The 25,789-nt window shown below is 46.4% G+C and overlaps 1 protein-coding gene across 14 annotated transcripts in view; it reads right to left on the reverse strand.

Moving 5' to 3' along the window:
* Atxn7l1 (ataxin 7 like 1) overlaps window positions 1–25,789 on the reverse strand; it is a 235,667-nt gene that overhangs the window by 146,225 nt on the left and 63,653 nt on the right. For 13 of the 14 annotated variants that reach the window (XR_013435219.1, XR_013435218.1, XR_013435217.1 and 10 more), the window contains one exon: window positions 8,008–8,112. Coding sequence is in view for 8 of the 14 variants with exons in the window: in XM_040291664.2 (XP_040147598.1) it covers window positions 8,008–8,112 (105 nt within the window). In the remaining 6 variants the exon portion in view is untranslated. Of the gene's footprint in view, window positions 1–8,007; window positions 8,113–10,484; window positions 10,542–25,789 lie in introns of those variants that run through there. The other variant, XR_013435220.1, reaches the window with a different exon arrangement.

Here is a 25,789-nt window from a genome sequence, read left to right on the forward strand (position 1 = left end):
AGCATAGAAAGAACAATAGCAGGAAGCCTTGGAATCTCATTAATTAGGCTCCCATGGGTAGCACTGCTGGGTGGGCTGCTGCCAGTACCCAACCAACATCGGCATCTGGATGCACACAGAAGAGCAGGTGCCAGCCAGGACATGCCATGCCGCGCTCCAGGAGCAAGTCACCGTCACTCATTTATTTTGCGGCTCAGCCTCTCTGCTGTAGCTCACAGTTCATTAAATTCCACTGCATCACCATCAACATGCAAAACAGCTACTTGAAGGGCATTCAAAAATACAATCAGAAAAGGGAATGAAAAATCCTCTCCGAGAAAGAAGGGAGAAAAATTGAATCCGCTCTTGTCTGTTGAAAGACATGTTGGTTCCTTGGTTCTAAACCATTAAAAAATAATAATAATATGTTTGCAGTGCCATCCAAGGATTATCTCTGAGGGGTGGGGTGTGGTTCTCTGCTCAGAGGATGAGTGCTAAATGGGGTTGAAAAATTCTATGGGCTCTGTATAATTTCTTTTGCCTTTTCTTTTCTCCATTATTTTATTTTATTATTATTATTTTTTTATTTTACACTTCTGCATATGCCTGTGGTGGGGAAATGATTCTGGGGACCAGCTCTGTGTGAGGTGAAATAGTCAACTTTCTATATGTGGCTGTGATCCCACAGAAGTTACTTCTGGGCTTAGTGTGCACATGCTTTGGGAAAAATAATTAAGTATAGAATATGATATAACGAATGGGGCATGTCATGTTTTGTGGTGGTGGTTCTCAAATGAGGGTGCTTTTGTCTCCTAGAAGATATTGGTAATGTCTGAAGATATTTTGGGTTGTCCAGATTAAGGGCGGGGGCTAGGGATTTGGCTCAGCAGTAGAACCTAGCATGTGTGAAGGTCCTGGGTTTGATTCTCTGCACTGCAAATAAATAAATAAATAATAAATCTAAAAACAAACAAACAAACAAATAAACAAATAAAGATTAGGAACAGGGCAATGGCTGCTATTCTGTCTAGTAAGCCATAGACAGGAAAGCTGCTTGACATCCCATGACAACATACAGGATGTCCCCACAACAAAGAATTACACATCCCAAAATATCAATAGAGCTGCTGTTAGGAACCCATGCTTGACAGTAGGTAGCTAACATTAGAAAATAAGGACAGAGAAAAATTATTTTCCTTTCACCTAGGAAAGTCCAATAATTTCATAAATGTTCAACCCAATTATAAAATTATAATTTGAACTGACCTATTTACTTTATCTTTAATTATGTTTAGATGCCAGGGGTTCCCCAAAAGCTCATGTGTGAGAGACAATGCAAGAAAATTTAGAGGTGAAATCACTGAGTTAGGAGAGTCTTAAACTAATCAGTGCATTAATACCCTGATAGAGATTAGATTAACTAAGACTGCAGGTAGGTGGGGCGTGGCTGAGGGAGGGGTGTGGCTGACGGAGGGGCGTGCCTTTGCGGTGTATTTGGTTCTGGATGGGCAGAGCTGTCTGCTTCCTGGTGTGAGGTCCTGAGCGCTCTCTTCCATCACACCCTTCCTCTATGATTTTCTGCCTCCTTTCAGGCAATGAAGCTGGCCTCTATGGACTGAGACCTCTGAAACTGTGAGCCCTCAAGTAAATTTTTCCTCCTCTAAAACTGTTCTTCTCAGGTCTTTTGGTCACAATGACGAACAAGCTGACTAAAGCAAATTACAGTATTCCAAAGTGACTAAAAGAACACTATTATTAGCAGTAGTATTTTTTCCATTATACACACCTCATACCTCCTTGCCTCTGCACATGCGTAAAGAGGGTACCCCGCCTCAGTATTCCTTTTGAGGAAAATGGCCTCAGCACTCGGTCTAGGTGGAGGTTACGTCCCACCACAGCACTGACACCAGAGGGATAGTCACAAAGGACTTTCTCTCCCTCCACAATACCACAGGGGACAATCTTTTGGACAAGATTTCAATATGGATCTCTGAAACTCATCACTATCATTTTTTCTTAAAGTAAGCCTTGTTCTACATTGTGCTTTCCATACACAAGCAAGTTCCTTTAATCATCCTGAAGACCTTATGAGATAACTATGACTCCGTATTAAGAATAAGGAAATGAAAGCACAGAAACTCTAAGGAACCTGTCCCAGGTCACACAGCTAATCAGGGATAGAAATGGGATTTGAAACTAAGCAGATTGATTCTAGAGAGGCTGCACTCAACCGGTAGACCCTTCCAGGGCATTGAGCCACACCTTGGGAGGACAATCTGGGATAGACAGAGATGCCTGCTGAGTGGAATCAGGCCTTTCAAGGTGATGCTTTTTATTTTCTTTTTCCTACGACTACCTGGACCATGTCAATCCATCTAAGGAAATTCAGTAATAGAGGGATCCCTCCAGATCCTAGATTTTCTGGGTGGAGATCTGAAAAGTATCTAAAAAGCCCTTGGCACAGACTTAGAACAGGCTCAAGAAGGCTGGGACACAGGTCGGGTGGCAGGAGCATGGCTCTCAGGGGTCCTCCATCCGCCTGCCAGGAACAGGGCTTCCAAGCAGTGGCTGTGTCTGCTTTCTGTCTGGGACATCCGCTTCGGCAGTATCAGGGGCAGGACTGTGGCCAGGCATGCTAGGGGGGGCGTCACAGTACCCCTGTAAAGCACCCGGGCAGAGAACCCAGAGACACCTGAGCTTTGTGGCGTTTCCAAAGGAGCCACGTTTTCTAAGGAGAATGTCAAGCACTATCTGCTGGGCCAAATCCTCGGGGCTCCCGGCAGACATGATCACCGTCAGGTGACAATCCTTGCCTCCAAGAGTGTGGGAAGCTCAAGATGAATCAGAGGCGAAAGTCCACAGGCTGACCTGAGCGCACATCCCCTGAGACGGCCGGGGAACGAAGACAGGAAACACTTGACTAAATTGGTTTTCCCATTTTTCATAAGAAACTTTTGACTTAATAAAAAGTAGCCACATTTTATTGACAATAATAGCTACCCTTTCTTTATTTCCTTACCATGCGCCAGAAAACTATATATGCTGCTTCTCAGAGTAACTCCACAAGGCAGGCACGGGCCTTCTCATTTTATAGACGAGGAAGAGGAGTCTCAGAAAGGTCACCTCATCAGCCCAAGGTTACACCACTAGAAAATGTCAGTCAGGATCCTAACCTGGATCCATTTGACTCCAAAATTCATGATTTCTCCATGATGCTATCCTATTTTTCACATTGCTACGGTGACTTGTGATATAAGAAGAAATATATATTTGGTCTTTGTCCCCAGTTGCTGACACAGAGCAGCTAAACCCTTGTAATTTCTTGAGTGCTGGCATGAGGGGCACATTTGTTTTTGTATCTGCTTTTGGTTCCCAGTTTCTGGACACTGAGCTTTGAGGACCTTTGCAATCTGTGGAGTTTCTGTAGGATAGTGAGAAGACTGATAGCTATGTCCCCAAAGAGGGATTTTTTTTAAAAAAAATTTTATTTATTTTACTCATTTTAGTTGTTGATGGACCTTTATTTTTTATTTACATGTGGTGCTGAGAATCAAACCCAGCGTCTCACACATTTAAGGCAAGCGCTCCACCACTGAGCCACAACTCCAGCCCAAGGTTTGTTTTTTTTTAGTTGTAGATGGACACGATACCTTTATTTTATTTATTTATTTTTATATGGAGCTGTGGATCCAACCCAGTGCCTCACATGTGCTAGGCAAGCGCTCTACCACAGAGCCACAACCCCAGCCCCCCCACAGAGAGTTTTAAGGTGAGGCTGAAGATTGAGTTTATCACCAATGGCCAGTGTTTTAATCAGTTATGGCTGTGTAATGGAACTTCCCAAAAGCCCCTCAACAACAAGAGTTCAGAGAGATTTCCAGGTCGGTGAAGGCATCCACATGTTATTCGGGTAGCACCATAATTCTATGGGGACCCTTTTAGACCTTGCCTTATGTGTCTCTGGCTGTTCATTTGCATCCTTTATAATAAACCAGTAAATGAAAGGAAAATGTTTCCCTGAGTTCTGTGAGTCATTGCAGAAAATTATCAAACCTGACGAGGGGTTTGTGGGAATCCCCAGCTATGGTCAACTTAGACATCAGTGTGGGGAATCTGAGACTCGCTGATTGTGACTGGCATCTGCAGCAGGAGGCTGTTTTGTAGGGCTGAGCCTTTAACCTGTGGCATCTGCACTAACTCTGAGTAGTTATTGTCAGAATCAAATTAAATTATAGGACACCCAGTTGGTGTCCACAGAAAATGGCTTGGCATGCAAAGCCCACATATTTGGTGTCAGAAGTGTTGAGTAAGGGCTGGGGTTGTGGCTCAGCGGTAGAGCGCTCGACTCGCACGTGCAAGACCCTGGGTTCGATCCTCAGCACCATATAAAAATAAATGAATAAAGGTATTGTGTCCAACTACAACTGAAAAATAAATTTAAAAAAAATAAGTGTTGAGTAAGAAACAATTTTCTTTAATTCCACAACTGACTGCCTACACACACACACACACACACACACACACACACACACACACCACAACCCTCCATTTAGCTTGAAAGGCCAGTATACCAAGGTCTTGAATGCTGCCATGCCCCTGTGATGAACTCATTTTCTGGGTGCTGGGAGTACAGAATTGGAAAGGAATCTCCTGGTGCTGAAAGCAGAGACAGTCCACAGACAACTACGTGGCAGAAGGTGGCAAGCGGCACAGGAGTCCCATCCCCGCTGGGGGCAGTGTGAGCAGATGCCATGAAGAGAGGGGAGGAAGTGAACTCTAGGACTCGCACCAGTGATGTCCGGACAACCCTGCCAGGCAGGCTGACTAACCCATTCTACAGATGAGCAAACCGAGATGGAGAAGATGAGCTGACCCTTCTAAGGTCACACAGTGGGGAAGTCCTGTGAGCCTTTGTCTGACTCCAAAGCCTGCCATCTCCATTACATCAACAGACGTCAAGTGATGCTCTATGGAGCCCTGGTGGTGGGACTGCAGGGGAGTCAGAGGAAGGCCAGGTGGGTGGGGCTTGAGCCCCGCCCCAGTTTCCCTTCAAGAGCTCTGCTTTCAATATTTGTGTACAGAGAGATGACGACGCAGCAGGCACTTCCCTCACTGTTATGAAGCTGCGTGTGAAATCAGGCTCAGCACCTGCCCGGCTTTGAGGCCCCGGGGGCAAGACACTGAAATCTCCTAAGCCATAGCTTCCTCAGCTTCAATGGATACCAATTCATACCTCCTTCACAGGGCTGTTACAGGCTCAAAGATATGGAAAGCACTTGGCACAGTGCCCGGCCCTGGACACAGTGGAACTCTTATTAACTTGCTGAAGAGAGCAAGGGTCATCACACAAGGTGAAACAGCGGAAAAAGACAGACTGGTAGGGACTGAATGTCTGTGTCCTCCCAAATCCATACGCTGACACCCTAACCCCCAATGTGAGGGGGGTGGACTTGGGAGGCAATTACATAATGAATGGGGTTACTGCCTGTAAGACAGGGGCCCCAGGGAGCTCTCTGGTCCCCGTTCTGCTACACGAGGATACTGTAAGCAGGTGGCTATCTGCAACTCAGACAATGGCTCTCATCAGAATCCTGACGTGCTGGCACCCCGACCTCAGGCGTCCAGCCTCCACAACTGCAAGCAACGGATTTCTGTTGTTTATAAGCATCCACCTCTGGCATTCTGTTAGAGCAGCCTCAACTCATCATGAAATTATAGGAGAAATTCTTAGATGGACTAAAAAATACTCCCCCGGAAGAGTTGCCATGGTTCTGAGCTCTGCCGTGCATTCTCTCCCAGTCCTGATAAATATGGGTCTTGGATTATCGGTACACACACCTGGAAGAGGAGAGAGGCTTCAGTGCCTCAATTTGCTGAGCTCTGGTTATGTCCCCACTGCTGCTTGTCAGTTGGCTCAGCAAGAAACTCAATGGAGACCGGGCTTCGAGTGATGAAGTCAGTAACCCCAAAGCCCCAAACTAATTTTCTGCCACTGCTCAGAGCAGGGCGCCACAATGCCATTTGCTTTCCCATAAGCTGAGTCTTGGTTCTTGCACCAAAAGCCCCAAGGTAGAGGGAGGCATGTGTATCAGCCACACCAAAGTCCTAGAGCTCCTCTGCTAGCCAGATGGGGGTTTTGCCCTTAGGCAGATTCTGCAGGGCAGGGGGATCCCAGGTCCCTTTTAGGGTACTTCTATCAAAGACAGCTGGCAAACTTAGTTCCCAGTGAAGGTTTTGAAGGCTTACAGTACAGCGCAAGCTCCCCAGGGCCAGGATTTTCACTTATTGTGTTCACTGCTGTACCCCAGTGCCTAGAGTGGCGGCACAGTCCTGTGAGTGGATGTGTGCACGGTGACCACATTCGGGATGAACTCCCAGCTGCATCGTTATGAGGTGCAAAGAGGCAATGGAGCATGGAGCTCACAGGTCATTCACGGAGCACTGGTGGCAACTTCTGATCACTGCTCTGCTTTTGATACCCCATCTGTCACTTCCGCTGGAGGCACCACCACGGGGCCTCTGACGGTTCCCCTTCGGAAACGTTTGACCCTGTCTCTCTTCCAGGAGGAAGACAGGGCCATTTGCCACAGAACACTGAGCAAGAAGGTCAACTCATGCCCAGAACATGCCTGCTCTTTTCACACTCACACTGCCAGGAATGAAAATGTTGGAGATGGGTACGTCCACAGGAGTTACCTCCTCATGGAAGAGACAAGGAAACCAAAGTCCAGAGACGTTAACCAAGTAACCCAAGGACAGAGTTGGACTCTGCCTCTCACCGGAGCTCTTTATGCAGCACTTTCTAGGGCCCTGTCTCTGCTTTGTCCTGTCAGTCTTGCCCCTTGAGCTGGGTTCTCTTTCTGCATGTTACAAGCACAAAATACACCTACAATATATACACAGAGGCCTTGTATATACATAGATATATATGGATCATATACACGTGTTCATAGATGATATTAGTATATACATACACTGTTCTACAGTCCCAAACACATTCAATTCTTTTATTCTTGCCTATTTATTACAACATGGTGATAAATAAAGGGACAGGGGGAAAATCAGAAATCCCCAGTGTGAGAAAGGGGAAATGTGTCATTTGCAAAAGCTCATTCAATATTATAACTGCTTTTTTTTAAAGTACAATATTGGATGTGCTTCAAAACTTTAACAATAAAGCAGAATTTACATTCATCAAAAGGGGCTCAGGAATTCATAAAACATTTGGGAAATACTGCTCTGGACTTACTGTCTATGATGGCTTTGGCTATCATCTGGGCCAGATCCCTGTTCAAGACAGGAAACTTCCACCCAGTGAGATTCAAAGGTTTCTTGTCTAAGACAAGCTGGCCGTTCATTCATGCCTGAGGGAGTGCCATGTGCGCTCTGTCGTTGTCCACGGCACCTGCGCTGAGTGGAGTGGGAGTGGGGGTGTGTTGCTGATTGACTGAAGGAACTTATCACACCGAGGACATTAAGATACAGAGGGAAAGCGAGTTCCCAGACACAGCTGGATTTTTTTCTTTTTTTAAAGAAAAGAGGGGATTCTTGGAAACAGATAAATGGAACTTGAGGTTTTATATGCCATTTCCTGGGGTCAGCATCCAATGGCCCATGCACTGGGCTACCTTTGGCTCCAGCCCCCTTATGTGAGTCTGGGAAACCGCTCTCCAGTCCCCTGTTTCAAGAGGAGAAAATGTCAGGCTGCAGGAGTGTGTCCTCAAGCCATTGCTCTCCCCTCCCCTTGGTTACCTGCAGAGGTCAGCAGGTTGGGCGGATGGCTTCAGTCTAGCCTCATCTACCATGACGAGTTGCAGGTTTTCTCTCATTTTTTCCCCCACAGGACCGAGCATTTCAGCAGGAGGACTACAGATCCTAAAACAGTTACCCTGTGAGCAGAGGCAGCAGCCCCAGGAAGAGTCTACCCACAGCCTTGGGCAAAGACAGACACTGGGGGGCCCTGTGGAAGGCGACTGTGCCCGGAGTGGCGGCTGCCTGTGCCCCTGCCGGGTGCAGGAGTCCACTTACCGCAGTGCGACTGGAAAACCTGTGGCTTGACGACCTGATTACAGGCACTGCACACTACGAGATAGAAGTCGTCATGTGCTGGATAATGGCCAAATAAGTGCATATCTGTGGGGAAATGAAAACAATGTTTTTTGAAAAAGCAATTAAGTCTCAGAAGGCATACAGTTTCCTCTTGGAATTTCTTCAAGGACAGTTTTTCAAACAACACAGGCAGAAAGGCAATCATCTTTACTAAAGGAAATGCAGTCTGTCACAGTGCAGCTCCCCACCTCTCAGAGAAGCATCTGCCTCAAAGAACGCTTCTTTGCACCCCTGGAAACAGGCTGAGATGACAGCTGGTCTGGTCAGCAGTGTCAGGGGCTGCCCGGTTACATGCTGGGGGATGATCCCGGTGGAAGACAGAACCCAGGTGGTAGTGGGACCCAATGAGGCTCTTTATTTCAGGACTGTGGGGACTCCCCCAAGCCTTTTCCTATTTCAGCAGTGGTCCCTTAGGTGAGCGAGAGGGGAGAACTCAGCTGCGGCTAGCAAGAGGAGTCAACGTGTCTTCAGCAATCACCTGATTCTCCCCATCACCTGTGGGAGACACCAAGGCTAAAGGAATCCTGCGAACAAGTGACTCATTTGTTGCCATCATTATCCATTATTCATTCAGTAAATATTTAATGAGTGCCTCTGGGTGCCAGGCATCGTGCTAGGTGCCAGGGAGAACTGCTCTCCTGGAGCCTCTGATAGCAGAAGGAGAAACATCATAGACCAAGGTAAGGAATTTGAACCTGATTTTAGGAACAATGGGAAATCACTGACGGATTTTAAGGCATGATATGTGGGACATACCAATGAGACATGAATGCGTACGTCCACATGAATGTTCATTGGCTATTATTCAGGATATCCAATAAGTGGAAACAATCCAACTGATTGTTGGCTACCAACTGATAATGGATGAACAAAATGCATCATATATATAAGAGAATACTACTACACATCCATAAAAAGCAATGAAGTACTGACAAGTGCTACAACGTGGATGAACCCTGAAAATGTTACGCTAAGAGAAAGGAGCCACACTCAAAGCCATGTACTGTATGCCTCCATTTATATGAAATGTTCAGAATAGGCAAATCTGCACAGATAAAAAGCAGTTATGCTGCATTGGACAGGGAGGCCTGGAGGGACTTGGGGTGAGGGATCTATTTGGTGGGGTGATGAAATGTTCTAAGATTGACAGTAGTGTTTGCACAACTCCATGAATACACTAAAAAACTGAAGTGTATATTTCAAATGTGCAAACTGTGTGATACACAAATTATATCTCAAAAAAGCTGTCACACACACAAAAAGGTCAGTTTTGCCTGAGGAATCATAGTCACGTCTCCTTGGGCACTGCTGTGTGGCCACAGGGCCCTGGAGCATATCTCTGTCTGCTTTCAAGCGAGCCACTTAGGCTCTAAGAACAGGGTAGCCACAACCTCAGGGAGTTAATGGAAGAATTCATGACATTGTATGCACAAAGGTGTCTCGGTCACAAACCCCCTGAACTTGCTCAGGTTGAGAGCGAAAGTCTCCACTCGTGTCTTTAATGAAAACCCAAACACAGGTTCCCAGACTGTGATCTTAGGCCAGAAGAAAGAGTCGAGGTCTCAAGAAGTGGGAAGGCTCATTGACAACCCCACAAATGCTTTAATGGAGGATCCACGGCTCTGCATTCCTTTATCAGGGCAGCCCTGATGCTTTGGGGGAAATGGAATGGGTACACTTATCACACAGCGAGGAGCAGAGACCAGTTCTCTGGGAGGAGGCCAGCAAATGGGAGGGTGGGCCTGGCGGGCCTGGCTGGGGACTTCCCCTACAAGTGACCTCCTCTATCTCCTCTGGTGTGGGGAGCAGATGGAGGGGGAGGAGGAGGGATAACAGGCTCCAACAAATTTCTAAGTTAGGGGTTCCTCCGGGTGCGTGTGGTCTGCTATTCACTCCTCTTGGGGGCTCATCTGTCTCTATTCGTGCCTGTGTTTACATCATCTGCCTGGGCGTTATGCAGGGGAACATTATTATCACCTGGGAGGCGGGAGACCCCTGGGAAGAGAAGCTGAGAGAGCCTGGAGCTGCGACAATGGTGAGGATGTGAGCACTGGTCCCACCAGATGCAGGACAGAGCTATGGGAGCCCCAGGGAGACAGGACCCTCGGTTTAGAGCCTCACAGCAGGAACACGTCCCCCCTGGAGCTTTAATTGCTGATAACACTCTTGCTTCACTTTTCTTTGCAGGTTATTTTTATAAAATATATTCATTTTTTAAATAACAGAAACAATCCATGCTCTTTTGAGGACACATTTGAAAAATACAGAAAAGCCAGAAGACTTTTTATAAAATGACTGGCAACCTGTATTAACGCTTTGCATCTCATTTAGATTTAAAGTCACATTTTCTACTCAGGAACATGCAAAACCAGGAACTGGCTAGGGCTAAAACTTACTTATTTGTTCAATAGGAATTTATTGAGCTGTCTTGTATCCCTTCTGCAAGAGGTAAGCTATGAAGGAATAAAATTCATTAATTAAAAATTTAAAGAATCCACCCGAACCAAGCATTATCACAAGTTTCTTTTTTTTTTCAATCTTTTTTTTTAGTTGCAGATGGACACAATACCTTTATTTTATTTATTTATTTTTATGTGGTACTGAGGATCAAACCCAGTGCCTCATGTGTGCTAGGCAAGCACTCTACCACTGAGCTACAACCCCAGCCCGAATTATCACAAATTTTTTAAGCATCTTTTTTTTTTTTCAGTGTTGGGGATCAAACCCAGGGCCTCGTGCATGCTCGGCAAGTGCTCTATCACTGAGCTCTACCCTTAGCTTGAGCTCCTACTCTTGGGCCAGAGTCTGAACCAGCTGCCAGGAGGCTGAATCCGTGAGGTATGGATTGTGTCTCTGCACTTTTGTTGTTCATGCCTGACGATCCACTGGGGGCCTGTCAGGAGCCGTCTAATGTCCCATTCTTCTGTATTCGCCCAGTAATCTGCAGAGCCTACCCACCCCCCCCCCCCACCATCTCCTCACATGCACACACAGTTGCTGTGTCACTGAGTTCTAGGTCAAGGTTAGGCTAGTCAGAGATGTATCCACCTGGGCGTGTGTTCCCCTCAAGCCCTTTATTTGCTGGGACTTTTCGTGGTTTACCTCTAAGGCAGTTTCAACCTTGCACTTGTCTGCTTGATTCTTGCCGGGGGAACTGATCTTAGAATCTCCTCTACAGGCCGCCCAAGGTCTGGGAGCCCGGCAGATGGGGAGCAAGTTAAGGGCTCTTGGCTCCCAGAAGCCCTCCACTTCACATGGCTGGCCGTTCAAGGTCAGCATGCTGTTTGATTCGATTAATAAGGGCTGGAGATGAAGGGGAGATGAACATGAATAGACCAGACACAATGCTGGCACTCAATATTTTCTCTCTCTTCCTTAATTTGTCCCCTAAGTAAAATGTTGAGTGCACAGCTGCATGCTGACGGGGGCTTCCACCAGCCTGGAAGGCCACTTGCGTATTCCCCTTCCCAACTCCACATTCAGGGTTGTCATGGTGGTGGCTTGAAGTCAGCCATGGTGGGAGTATTTGCATCATGGAAATGGGCAAACACTACAACCAGGTCTTTTCTTTGGAGAGCTGGTGGTTAAATATTTACCAGTGCAGCATGAAATGCAGATGGGCAAAAGTGAAGAAGAAAAGTGAAATCCCCCGAAATGCCACAAACCAGACGATAACCACTGTGGACGAGTTACCACGGGCTGGAGTTTGTGATGTGATACCCCCTTGGTTACTCTTCCTAATTAACCTATGAAGTCAACACCTCTGCTTTTCAGGCAAGAGTGTGAAGGTAAAGTCATTTGCCAGAGGTCCTGTGGCAGTGACTTGTGCGACAGGATGAGATTACAGGGCACTGAATCTAAAGTCAGGGTTCCTTCCTCTGCAAAATGCTGTTTCTTTAATCACAGAGCAAGATCCCACTTCACAGTGAAGCAGCCAGTGTGAAAGATGCTGGGATATGAATGTTTGTTCCCTCTGAAACTCATGTTGAAATTTGATTGCCACTGTGGCTGTGTTGGGAGGTGGGCCTTTAACAGGTGATTAAAACATTAAGAAGTCATGCCTTTCTTGTAGGAGTGGATTCCTTCTAGCAAAAGAAGGTTGTTTTAAAGTGAGTTTGCCCTCACGCTTTCCCTCTTCCATGCATTACCACTTGCCTTTCCACTTTTACGCTGTGTTATAATGTCACACGAGGCCCATGCCAAATATAGCTGCCTCATCTTGGACTGCCAACCTCCAGAACTGTGAGCTGAAATAAACTTCCCTTTATAAATGACTTCGTCTCAAGTATTCTGTCATAGCAACAGAAGATGGACTCAGGGATCTTCTAAAAGGGATGACTAATGGGCTATCCTAAGGCTCCTAAGACTAATGAGTGGGTAGCATATACAGAGTAGATACTCTGGATAAGGGACTAATTCATGTCCTGGGCAGGACAGCACAAGATTTCATCACAATGTACAGAATGGCATGCAACTTAACATGTATGAATTGTTTATTTCTGGAATTGTCCATTTAATATTTTTGTACTATAATTGACTCAGATAACTGAAACCATGGAAAGCAAAACCTTAGAAAAGGAAGAGTACTATATTTATAACACCAAAGTCAGCATCCACTACAAGTAGGACTTCTACTCTTGGAGAACTGGTTGTAAGGCTTTTACCAGGACACCACCGTCCGGCACTCACTCTGGTATCACTCTTCCCTGGCTATTTCCCCAGACTATAAAATGGGTGTATTACATTATATACATCATCCACCACATGGGGATGTAGACAGGCTTTTGTGAACTCACTTGCGAGTAAATCATTATATTCATATAAAATTATGGTTATGGCACCAAGAACTTATGCACAGCAGAGCCAGATAAACATGGTGATGACTTCCTGTGTCAAATGAGCACACAGAGCTACAAGTTGTTCATAGGGGAAGTGTGGGGTGGTAAAGTAACTGGAGTTCTTTCCAATGTCTGCTGACTTAATGCTTACTTGTTATGGGGTTTTTATGGAGAACAGTCACAGATCAAGCTCATGGTACGAGATCAATGCTGTTTATAAGTGTATCACCCACAGGTGATACTCTCCGTGACCCTTTATTAAAGCAAGTAGCCCTCTGCTTCCCTGATGTAACTTCTGGTGCAGTTCTCACTTGTGGTGGCGTTGACCACACTCATGTTAGCAAGGTCGCCTGGTACACCTGGCCTGCTTCCTGACACACCTGAGATTCCCCAAGCCTCTGTCTGGCTCTCACTGCCTCTCGTCCCCTGGACCCCACCCTCCCAGATGGCAGAGGGTAGAAGGAGGGGGAAAGAGCTCCGCAAGGATGATGTAAAAAGACACAAAGTTTGGGACAATAGGACGGTTTTTATGAAAGTGTAGTAATAACTCTGGATTTCCCAATGTAGTCAATAGACTGTCTAAGAGTTGAGACTAAAAAAGAAATCGACAGAAAGAGAGTAGCATTTTATTCAAGAACAAAGTAAACAGCTTTCTAAGGAGAATTATTTTGCCCAGCAAAATTGTGTATGTGAACTTTCATTTATATCCAGTGTTCCCTTTTGACAAGGCGTGCAGTTCAGGAAAGGGCAGGGTGACGTCTCCAATTCACTATTTGTACAGGACTTGTTTCCAAGATGGGAAGACAGCTGGTTTTGTGGATTCATGATCAAACTAGATACTGTGTGCTTTTGAATTTGCCCCTGGACACCTTCCAAAGCTTGAGACTTTGACGTTATGAAGCAACAACTGGAGAGAGCCTGAAAGATGAAAAACTCAAGAAAGAGTGGGGAAGGGTTGATCCCTTCCCTCTGCGAGCGGGAATCCTGAGAGAAGCTCAGAGAAGCGGAATGATGCCGACTGCGCTTTGAAAGCAGCTGAACAGCTTATTGGCAATCGATGACACCTGTGCTCGCTAGACAAAGTCCCGCAGTGGGAAGAAGAAGACAAAAAAAACCCAGACAACCTTGGCTTTTTACTTCTTGGAAATATTAGTAGGGTCCTGGAAAATGGCCTTAGCTTTCCCCCAAAGTCTCTTCCAGGGTTGTGAAACCAACTCCGTCATTATAGGAATTAGAAAAAAACCTCAAGGCAGCACATGCAATAAATATTGTGCATTTTGGGAAATAATTTTATTTAATTTTAAAAGTATGCTTTTCTTTTTAACATCTTCTTTAAAAATTGCAATTAACAAAATAGAATTGTATTGATGTTAATTTCGTCACACCAAGGCCTTTCCAGGCAGGCAGATGTGAGCCCTGCCTAAAAAGCTCACTGGGAGACAATGGCACTCACAGATCTTCATAGGACCCAAGGATGACAACCATGTGACGATGGCCAGAGGGCTGGGTGCCACTGGACTTCCTTGGAAAACTATCAGAGAAACATGCCTGTGGCTGACAGAGTTCAATTTGCGGGCTTCTATCTCCATGGACTCAGATAGGTCAAGTTATTTGGAAGAACAGTCACTGAGGCTCAAGGACACCTCTGACTGACTCCAAGCAGATTCAAATCAGGACACAAAGCAGCTGGACCTAAGAGACTTTCTTTCCCCCTATCAATCTTGATATGCCCATCATACAATTTTTATTAATTTTCTTTTGCGAGTGGAATTTCTGTTTATGTCTTCATCATTTCGCCACATGAAAAGCTAGAAGGGACACACAAAAATGTTTCTCCTTTGCTCTGACAGAGTGATTTTATTTGTTTCCCAACTCCCAAATCTCCTTAAATGCAATAAAACAAAACAAATTAGGAGTCTTAAAACGGTAGACTTGACATCTCCCATTGCCCCAGCAGAAGGTCCAACTCCTCCTCTAGAAAAATATGGCCGCTTCCTAGTTTTCAGATCTCTGAAAACCAAGGGCCTGCCTGGGCTTCAAAACAGTGAAATGTGGAAAGGGAACCCGAAACCGGGGACCAGAACGCAAACAGAAGCAGTGGCCCTGCAGCCTCAGGAAGGATCTCCTTTGGGGCACAGGTTAGGGAGCCAAGCTCCTCTTTACAAGCCAAAGTTGCCCTCCTCTCCTTGCTGTGGCTGGGAGGCACCCTCTTGCCTGGCTGGGAGGCAGGTCCCGGGAAACAAAGGAGACAGGTGGAAGTTCCCCATAAGGCTACCCCTCTGGAGCCCCAGCCCCAACCATCCAATTCAACCACAGCCTAATGCTCCCTTTCCTCTGAAGGAGTTTTAGAGATAGGTACTCAAGGTATCGAGGCCAGGGGGCTGCACCGGGTCTCCAGGATGCTTCCCAGGCCTAGGCCTTAGCCAGCCATAGGCCAGAGTTTAGAACAAAACATTTCAAGAGATGGGCCTTAAAAATACAATGCCTGATTGCTGGGCCATAGAGCCGGCAGCACGGAGTTCAAGTCCTGGCCCTGCCACTTGGCATGATAATCCTCTGGAAGCTTGCTTCCTCATCTGGACTTGAACAACATATTTGTGAAGGAGCTGGCATATAATAAGAATGTGAAAAATAAAGCAGAACCTATTATCCATGTCCTTCTTGTCTCTTGAGTTCAGCTGAGTGCCCTCTGGGAAGCTCTCCTCCCTCCGTCCCTCCTGGTGCATCTCAGCACCATGGGGGTGGCTTTCCTGAGAGCCTGGCGTATGCCTTGGCTCTCACCAGACTGGGATCTCCTGGAAGCTGGGAATCATGAGCTATCGCCCTTCACGTCTCCCTGGCCAAAGGGTCTGGCACCTGGTAGCTCCTTGACAATGTCAATACACTCACTAGGCCCAAGTTCCCAAGAAGTCGACTTGTTTCCCACATTCCTCCATTTTCTCTTCTCTCAAAGGGGGAAGCAGTAAATGACAATAAACTGCCCTAAAGTCCATGTTGTTATCTAAAGGACAAGGTCAATAATTATATCTGTTTATTCACTTTTTGAGTTCCTTGGAAGACAAGTGCGGTATGAATCTAAGAAGGAGACAAGTTCCAGGTGGGCCACGCTAATGAAGAAGAGACTTATTCCTGTCCCCACTACGCCAAGTGTGTGAAGCCCGGCTCCTTCCTCCACTGGCAAACACAGCTATTTCCCACTCTCCACCCCAGGACTGGCCCCTCAGAGCTGGCATTCGGGGTGGCTTCAGGTGTTCTGGATGCCATCCCTCTGGTTTCAGTTCCTATTTCCTGGCTTTGGGGCCCTTTATATCAAGGCTGCACATCATCCAGGGCCTGGAAGATCTAGACTTCTCCCACTATTCCCTCCTCCTCTCTTCCCCATCTCACACTGGATCAGCACACAACAAGGGCATACTGGTGGCAACTTGAGCCCAGCCTGGCAGAGGATATGACTGGTTGGCTGGACCGCAATGACCTTGGTAGCAAAGAGAATAATTTTGCAAAGGGTTCCCCTATTCCCATGCCTGGCTTAGGCAACGATGCCAGTACTTTGTTCCTAAAAATGTTCCTGTGGATGTAAAACCAACCCTGACTCTCTCAAGCAGCTGCAGGGACACCTAGACTTCTCCCCACCCAGCCACACGCACCTTGTCTATCATTCCAGCCAGGCTGGCTGGTAAGTCCTGCTGGCTGGTAAGTCCTGGCTTGACATCTCAGGACAGATGAGGCACATGTCAACACTTTGGCATGTTGCTGAGTCCTGGTAAGGTTGTTCTGGCCAAAGCTATTCTTACAGCAAGGGTTGCTTGGGCTCAGAGATCAGTTGTGAACAGGACAGCTCAATCTCCCCCTTGTCAAGAGGGCCGTAGGGTCCAAGTTCAGTGTGAAAGACGAGGATGGGCACAGCATGTTCAACCAGTGATCTGTCAACAAATACTGTAGAGTTCACGCTGGCTCAGGGAAGAAAGAAGCATCAATCTATTGGGGGAAGTTCTAGTCCCTTTCTCTTGGCTTTCAGGTTGAGTGGCACTTCAAGAGAAGATCAGAAGAGAGAACTAGGAATGCTTAGAAATGATCATGAGTCATCACTAGACTCCCTTCCCTCTCAGGTTCTCCTACCTGGTTCATTTAAATGTTTAAATATTCATTTAAACCTTTATGCTCATATTTCCTTTAACCTGAGGATACCAGTTAAGATATGCATTTCCACAAAATCACTAGGCTCCCTGGGCATTTTCCCTCAACTCTACTTCCATAGGCATTGCTTTCTTTTCTTTTGTCTTTTCCTGCCCTAGTTCTCCCTTGTCAGAGAAATTTAAGAGCTTGTCTATATGAGGCCAGTTTTTAGTTGATTCTGGGGTGACTCCTCCCATATCCATCCTGGAGCATCTCTTGGGTTCAGGTTGGGTCTCCTGGCATAGTCTGTGATGCTGTTCCTTCTCCTACTCTGCCTTCCCCGAGAAAGATCTTGATGAGATACAGGTGGGAGTCATACTGGTTTGGGAACATGGAAGTGATGATCCTCCTATGATGCTTTTCCTTACATTACAAGATGGACTGTGGTCTGTTAGGGTTTGAATGTGTCACCTAAAGTTCCTGTAAGTTCCTTTCCCGCTCTTTAGTTGAATGACTGGTCCAACACACAGACGTTCTGGAAACTTAATCCCCAACCCAAGTGTTGTGAGGTGGGACCTTCTTTAAGAAGCAATTAGGTCATGAGGGCAGAGGATTAATGTTATCACAGGAGTGGGTTAGTTGTTGCAGGAGTAAGTTTCTGATAAAAGGATGAGTTCGATCCCTTCACTTCCCTCTCTCCTTCCCTCTTGTTATGGTTTGGATCTTGAATGTTCCCCAAGGGCTCATGTGTTGAAGACTAGGTCCCCAGTACAGCAATGTTCAGAGGTGGGGGCTTTTGGGAAGTGATTGAATCTTAGGTCTCCTCATCAATGGATAAACCCATTGATGGATTCTAAGCCGAATGGGCTATTGGAGGACATGGGAACTGTAGGAGGTGGGACCTAGTGAAGGGAGTGTCCTTGGGGACTGAATCTTGTCCCCAGACCCCTTTCTCTTTCTCTCATTCTCTGTCCTGAGGCAAGCAGCTTTTCTTTGCCATGCCCCTCTGCTATGATGTTCTGTGTCACCTCAGGCCCAGAGCAAGGGAGCCAGGTGACCATGGACAGAAACCTCCAAGGCTGTGGGCCAAAATGATTCTTTGCTCCTCTAAGTTGATTTTCACAAGTATTTTTGTTATAGTAATGAAATGTTGACCATGTGTGAGTCAATACATGGTCCTCACATGGTCAACACATGACCTCTTCACCCCTCTCCTGCATGGGCTCTGCTGCCCTTCCATCCTTCCACCATGTTATTACTGAGCAAGAAGGCCCTCCCTAGATACTCCCTCATCCTTGGACTTCCCAGCCTTCATCACTGTAGGAAATACATTTCTTTATAAATCACGCTGTCTGTGGTATTCTGTTAGCAGAAAATGCACTAAGATATGGTCAAAGAGAAATTTCAGGCTGAACATGAAAGTGCTACTAGAACACCTTAAGTATAGGCTAAGGGGAAATCAATGGAAATGTCTCCTTTCATGTCTTTTCACATAGGACAGTCCAACTTCTTACTGTGGCATCCTGACTGAGACTGGAGGATGGACTAACTGAACGTGTAAGTTCCTTTCCAGCTCTTCAGTTGAATGACTGGTCCAACAGAAAGTGTGTTAGGAGAAGATGAGTGAAGAAGAAGATGGGAAAAGGAGTATGCCCCATCCATGCAGCATAGAAAATCTCTGGGAAAAAAAGCAAATGAACAGAACACTGGAGTGGTTCAGTCTTAAGAGGATTTACTGAGGACTATCCTACCATGGTTCTGGCATAGAAAGTCTTATATCACTTAAGCACTGTGGTTCTGAGGATTTAGCTTGGTCTCTGTTTTGCTGCTACAATAAATGCTACATTTCTGGGTGACAAGAGTGATATATGGCACAAATAAATAAATAAATAAATAAATAAATAAATAAATACTTCAAAACAAGGAGGGGGAAAAAAGAAGCTTAAACAGCAAGAAGTGTCAGTTGGTTTTCAATGGCTGCATTATGAGCTGCACGAGAGCAAAGACTGAGCTTCCTCTGTGTCTTTGTTTTCTCTAATGCACCACAGTTCCATCCATGCATTAGGTGCTAAGTGAAGTATGAATTGAAGTTTTCCTTGTAGGCAACTAAATCCACAGTTCTGACACTTAAATAGATCTTTTTTCACTTAAAAAAAAAAAGTCTGCTTTTGGGTATACCAAAGAACTTGGTATCTTCCATATTGCTTCTTTCAATTCATGTGCCGAGAGGCTTGTATTCTATCCAGACGAAAACAGGAAAGTGTCCAGGGCAAAGAAGGGGTGGGGTGGTTGGTTGTTTGGGAGAGTCAGACTCATGCCATCTTGAGAACTTTCAAAGTTCTTCTAAGACTAGGGCAATTATGAAAGAAGCAGTTCTTTTTTTAAAATTTTTATTTACTTATTTATTTTTCTAAAAAAAGAGAAAGAGAGAAATTTTTTAATATTTATTTTTTAGTATTCGGCGGACACAACATCTTTGTATGTGGTGCTGAGGATTGAACCCAGGCTGCACGCATGCCCCGCGAGCACGCTACCACTTGAGCCACATCCCCAGCCCAAGAAGAAGCAGTTCTTAACAGGTCTTCTGACACTGCTTAGAGATTTTAATTTAGAAATGGCTGCATGGCCTCAGGAGGAGCCAGACAGTATTTATCCACCACAGAGTTAGATGCGACACTTGTCCCAACATAACAATTTGAGAGATTTCTTGGATGACATGTTGCAGGAACATGGTGAAAACAGAGTCCATGAAGAAGCCTTCCCATGAGTGCCTCAAGTATATAAAGGCATGAGAAGTGGCCTTCACAGTGACACTTTCAGAGAAGTGGCCTTCACAGCGACACTTCCACAGCAAGCCTCAGCTGTCAAGCTGTTGCTACCAATGCCGTCCAGAACATGTGAAGGAGGCTGGTAGCCACCTGGTAAGAAAATGTGCTACCCAGAAAATCCTGCCCACCCCTACCATATTTCAGACACACGGATTTCTGCTCAGTGGTGGAGTTTTTATATCAGGATTCTGTCTGCAGATGGAAGGGTGAAGAAAAGGTATTCTGATCAGAATCCATGAAACTGGTATCTAGGAATGATGGGTGCTCACACACAATCTTTGAGTCCCAGGGCAGTGGTGAGCTGATTTCCTAATTGAGGGTTCAGGGCAAGAGATCCTTGATGCTAAGGCACTCAGGAGTGTCTCTGAGCAGAAAGCAGAAGTTGGCTCTGGCTGTGGTTTATCCATAACTGACAAAAGGACTGTAGCACTTCCCCCTCAGAGGGCCATTAGTCAGGGCCATGGAACCCCACAAGTGCCCTTCAGGATTATAATGCTCACCAGATCAAGGCTGCCAGGGCTCAGAAGTAAAAGTGCCATTTGGCTCCGTAGAGAGAAGTGTGTCCATTCTCAGAGGACAGTGGAAAGGGACTGCATAATGTCCCTGAATCAGAGTGCAAAGCTCTTGAGCCATTGGGACAGCCAGCCGACCGGAAGCTGTTGACAGATAACCCAAGCATTCTCCCAGGAACGGGGTGCTCACAAGGTGAGCCAGAGCCACTCCAGCTGGAGCAGGCTTCTTGCCAGTACTTGTAAAGGACAGAAACGAACCTTGGCTCTAAGAACAAAAAGAGGTGCTCAAGCATCTCCTCACCTCCAGGCTCCTCAACCCCAGCTCTGATGGCGCCCGGTGCTTACAGCTGCCACCTTCTGAGCACAGAGGCTTGGGAAGAAAAAGCCACCATGGAGAGCGGGGGTTAAAAAAGCTGTTTTAAGGTAATGGAAAAGAAGATCGATCGGCTGGAGGAGAAAAATCACAACATCTTCAATCACAAATCAAGCATGAAACTAGTTACCTGCCAAGGAGAGAAGGGAGATTCTTAGCAGGGTTCAGGAGGCTTTGGGATCTGGCCCAATCCCTGGGACCCCAGGTTCAATACCCACCAAATCCTCCCCTGCTGTGGCCCCTCCTCTGGCCCTTCCTCCAGGCTGCGGGCTTCTAGAGCCTACTGCGGTGCAGCCTCCTCCAGGGAGCCCACCCCCTTCCCTGCCTGCGCAGAGGGCTTTCATCTTGCTGCAGCTTCTCAGCAGTGGTGTTTAAAGACTGTGGTGGCTCTGTCTGTCTTTCCCACTTGTACACTAATGTTTTATTTACAGACTCAGATGTTTAACAGTCAAAAATGAAGACTGCCAGAAACACGCCCAAATGCTCAAGAGTGTCAGTGAATCAAAGCTGCCTTATGTTACCTAAGGAACCCTCCGGGAGACTCAGCTGGGCAGCTGTGGGTCAAGGAAGGAGCAACAACAATCCCACTGGGTCTCTAGCTGACTGTGCAACACAGGGCAAGCCACAGGACCTCTCTGGACCTACTCTTCCTCTTCAGGAAAACAGCAGGCACACTTTCTCCATAAGGTTGCTGCTAGGATTAAATAAGACACTTTATGCCAGTGCCGGCATTTCACAGACACTCAATTAAATGCCCATGAAATTGAACTGAACTTCAGCCTGAAATAGCTTGGCCGAAAGCCAAAGACCCTCTGAGGAACACTATTTTATAGAAGCAGTGGAGTGTCATGCTTAGAATGCAGCTCTTGGAGTCAGACAGACTGGATGTGAATCCTGGCACCACCTCCTTGGGAAATTTCCGTGGGCCTCAGTTTCGTCATGTACAAAATGGGGATGGTAATAACAGAGCCACTGTTAGGATGAGATGGGGTAACGTGTGTCTGCTGTTTGGTTCTTGGGATGCTCTCAACAGATATGTATTAGGACCATAATTTGCATAGTGGGACTTAAAATAGCCCTGTTTGCCTGGAGTGAAAACAGGGAGTATTGAGAATAAAGTCACTGTGTTAAAAGTCACTAGACCTTAAACTTTCAGTCATCCAAGCCACAGAGTGAGTAAACAGTAGATGAGTGTGATTACTACCTGCAGTTTGCTTGCCAAATGTAGATGCCTGGACCCTGTCCCAGATCTACAGCATCAGATTCTCTGCAGGGTAGGGTCTAGTAGGATGCATTTTTAATAAACCCTTCTAAAGGATGTGATAACCCCTAAAGTTGTCTAATCATTGTCCTGTCATGGCAGCTATTAAAATGGAGATGCCTGGTTTTTGGACATGTACTGGTACATCCAGTGTTCATCTGACAATCTAGACTTCTTAAGAATCTTTTAGCCAATGGGGAAGTACAGGTACATGCAGGGTTATCTTTGGAGGTACTATTTTACTTATTTATTTTGTACCAGGGATTGAACTCAGGGGCACTCAACCACTGAGCCACATCCCCAGCCCTATTTTGTATTTTATTTAGAGACAGGGACTTACTGAGTTGCTTTGTGCCTCATTTTTGCTGAGGCTGGTTTTGAACTCATGATCCTCCTGCCTCAGTCTCCTGAACCACTGGGAATATAGGTGTGCACAACCATGCCTGGCTCTTTGCACGTGGCTTGGTTTGCCCCTCTTAAGTACCTTTATTCTATAGGTACATGTGTTAGAGACTCGTAGTTCAATAATGTGTGGAGCTGGTTTGAGCCATTCTCGTGAGTCAACCGTGCATCTCTTCCCAACTCCATATTTAGCACCCTCACGTTGGAAGTTTGAAATTGGCATGGTGAGAACGTTTATACCTTGTAAACTGGCAAATATCACAATCAGAGCTTTAAAATTTTTTTTTCTCAGGGAGCCAGTATACGAGCACACCTTTTGTTCTCAACCATAATAAAGTTCTGTGCTGGAACCCAGTACGTGGTCTAGGGCAATATATTTGGATCCTTGGATGGTTTAGGGTTGGTTAAAGCCTGGTTTCTGGAAAAGAAAAAAAAGAAAAAAAACCCTCCAAAAACCCAAACGACCTAAAATAGAATGCCAGAGCTGTCCTGACATTTTAACCCTGGTGGCAAGGCTCAAGAGAAAACCTCCTTTGTGCTCTATGTCACACCCTAACACCCAGCACTGGGTGGGCCATCTGGCAAACCACAGTCTCAATACCCAAGCAGAAGGGAGTAAGGGTGTGGATTCTTTGGACCAGCCCCTCAGCACCACCAGAAAAACAATCCTGTTCTTCTGAGGGCTGCCCAGTGGCCTTCATACCTCAGGAAACCAACCTATAATGTCTGGGCAGGGCAGAGGTTCTACAGTAAATCTCTCACCTCTGAGTTCAGGGGTGGGGTGCTCTAGCTAAGTTTCAGCCCCCATTACCAGCCTGCAGTTCAGACACCTCTAACTGCCTTTCAAAAGGTCACCCATTGAGAGCCCTAAGCCCTGCAGTGGGCCCTGCTTCAGCAGATACTGCTGGGGAAAGAAACATAGACCTTTCCTTTGAATTCCTCCTCTCAGCAGTCAGGTGAGTCAAGGAGAATTCAATCCAATTTCTCAGTAAATCCTACTATGCTCTGGAAGGACACGGTCTGAAAAATCTATTTTTGTGCTTTTATTTACTTAAGGTCTGCATGCCTGGGGAGCTTTTTCATAGTGCCATCAAACTGCTTCTCGCTTAACAGGAGGAAAAAAAAAAAAAGTCTTTTCCTGTAGCACTACCAGCAACAGCCCAGCCGCACAGTCCATAGGAACTGCACTGAGGGAGGACCCCTAATTCTCAGTGGCAGGAGGTTCCTTCCAGCACTCTGCACAGCAGTCTGGCTCCAGCATGTGGCTTTCCCTTTCCAAGGCTGCCCAGAGCTCACTCATTTTGGTTTTCCTGGTTTAAATGCTGTTTTTGATCCAGAAACACAGCCTGTCTCTGTGGGGTTTGTGCCTGCCATTCTAGCAGCTTCACAGGGTAAATTGTGTGTGCGTGTGCGGGGCGGGGTGGGGGGGTGGGAGGGGGAGAACGACTTGGAGCTGGGGACACTACTGTCTCAAATTTATAGAAGACCTGAATGCTCAGATGAGAAAACAAAATCCTTCAATCTGTTCACTTGGAGCTGTCTGTATTGGTGAACCCAGACCGTGTCCCTACCTTTGCATCAAAGCCATACAGTGGGGTGCTACCCAGCCAACTTCATCTCAGACTCATAGCAGCATCAAAAGCAAGTTGCATGCTTCACTCCCCACCGGCCACCCATGGTGGGCTGTAAAGTGGCCCCTTCATTGCCATGGGTGCCATGGCCAGCACAGAGGCATGCAAGCATCCAAATCACTGGCCCCAGAGCCTTCTTTGCCTGGTTCCTTCTCAGCTTCTCTTGAGTCAAGGCTCCGCTGTGGGCCCCCATCCTGATGCCCTCATTCCATATTGGGAACAAATGGCTCGGGCCCTGGACATTATGAGAAGGCAGGGACTGAGCGGAAACCTCCATGGTTTGGCCTCTGTCACTAACTTCTTTGGGGCTCCAGAGCATTCTGGAGAATTAAGGCAGCAGATCAGGTTTGTGATTCCGTATATAACTAAGCATCAGAATCTCTCAGGAGCTTTCAAAGGACAGGTTCCTGGATTCTGGCCAGACCGACAGAATTGGAATTGAGTCCCAGGAATCTGCATTTGGGAATAAAGCTTTCCAGGTGTTTCTTTTCTTCTTTTTTTGTATTTTTAGTTGTCAATGGACCTTTATTTTATTTATTTATATGTGGTGCTGAGATTTGAACTCAGGATCTCACGCACACCAGGCAAGTAAGTGCTCTACCAGTGAGCCACAACCCCAGCCCCTCCAGGTGTTTCTGATGCAAATCTTCAACCCAACACTGGGCTAGACACTCCCAGAAGTCCCTCTTGTGGAAACAGTCCACTCTTTTAAATATTTTCATCCTGTGACAAACTGGGATGGGAAGAAGGAAGCACATGGTGAGAGACATCTGCTGTATTTGTTCATCCGACGAATATTGATGGGACTATAATAATGTCCCTTCTGTGATGCAGCTGAGTGGCCATTAGCTGATCACTGGAGGCAGCCAGGAGGGGACTCTTCACAGGCCAGGGACTAGGAGTTGCACCCACCCTGACCCTTGAAGGATAGGACTGCCTGCTTTGGCTGGTCAGAGGAAGAGAACTGGGCAGTTCTCAGCCGTAGTGCCTCACCTGGCTGTGCCCCTGAGCTCGGACACATGTTGCCCAACCTCCTTTTAAGGCCTGGGGGTAGATGTCCCCAGATGCAGGAAAAGCCCTTTAACATAAGCAACAGCCATACGGAGACCCACGCAAACCAAGAAAAGCAAACTCCAAGCCCCGAAGTGAATAGACGGGAAGGGCCTGCTTGCCTCCAAAAGAGACTGATTGAAGGGACTCCTGTGCCTGGCTGTCCCAGGCACGGGCGTGTATGGGTAAAGAGCCAGCATAACCCACCCTGTACCAAGATAAGATTCAGAACATGGGTTATGTCCACAGAGAAGAGGGAAGCCCTTGTTGGAGATGAATGGAAACGCCTCCCCTGCACCCCTCCCCACTCCCCCTCCCATCCCAGGGAAAATTAGCCTGTCATTCCAACTAACAATTAAGGGGGAGAATTTCAGGGACCGTCCTACCAAACCATTTGCATGCTAGTCTGATATTGCTACAACAGTTATTCTATGGGTTAGGTGCCAGCCAGGAGCCGTCTGTGACAGATCTTTTAGGGGGAGATTTATTGATAAAACAATATTATTGGAAACAACATCAATCACAGCAGCCAATCTTTATTGAGTATTTACTCCATGCTAGGCACTGGCTGGGTGCTTTACATGGATTGTTTCATTTAATCCTCCCAACAGCCCCGTAGGAGTGATCTTATCTCCATTTTATAGACAGAAAGTCAGGGGTTAAGCTATTTGCTCCCAGCCTCACAGTTTG

This window comes from Ictidomys tridecemlineatus, chromosome 2 (assembly GCF_052094955.1).
Source record: "Ictidomys tridecemlineatus isolate mIctTri1 chromosome 2, mIctTri1.hap1, whole genome shotgun sequence".
NCBI classification, from domain to species: Eukaryota; Metazoa; Chordata; class Mammalia; order Rodentia; family Sciuridae; genus Ictidomys; species Ictidomys tridecemlineatus.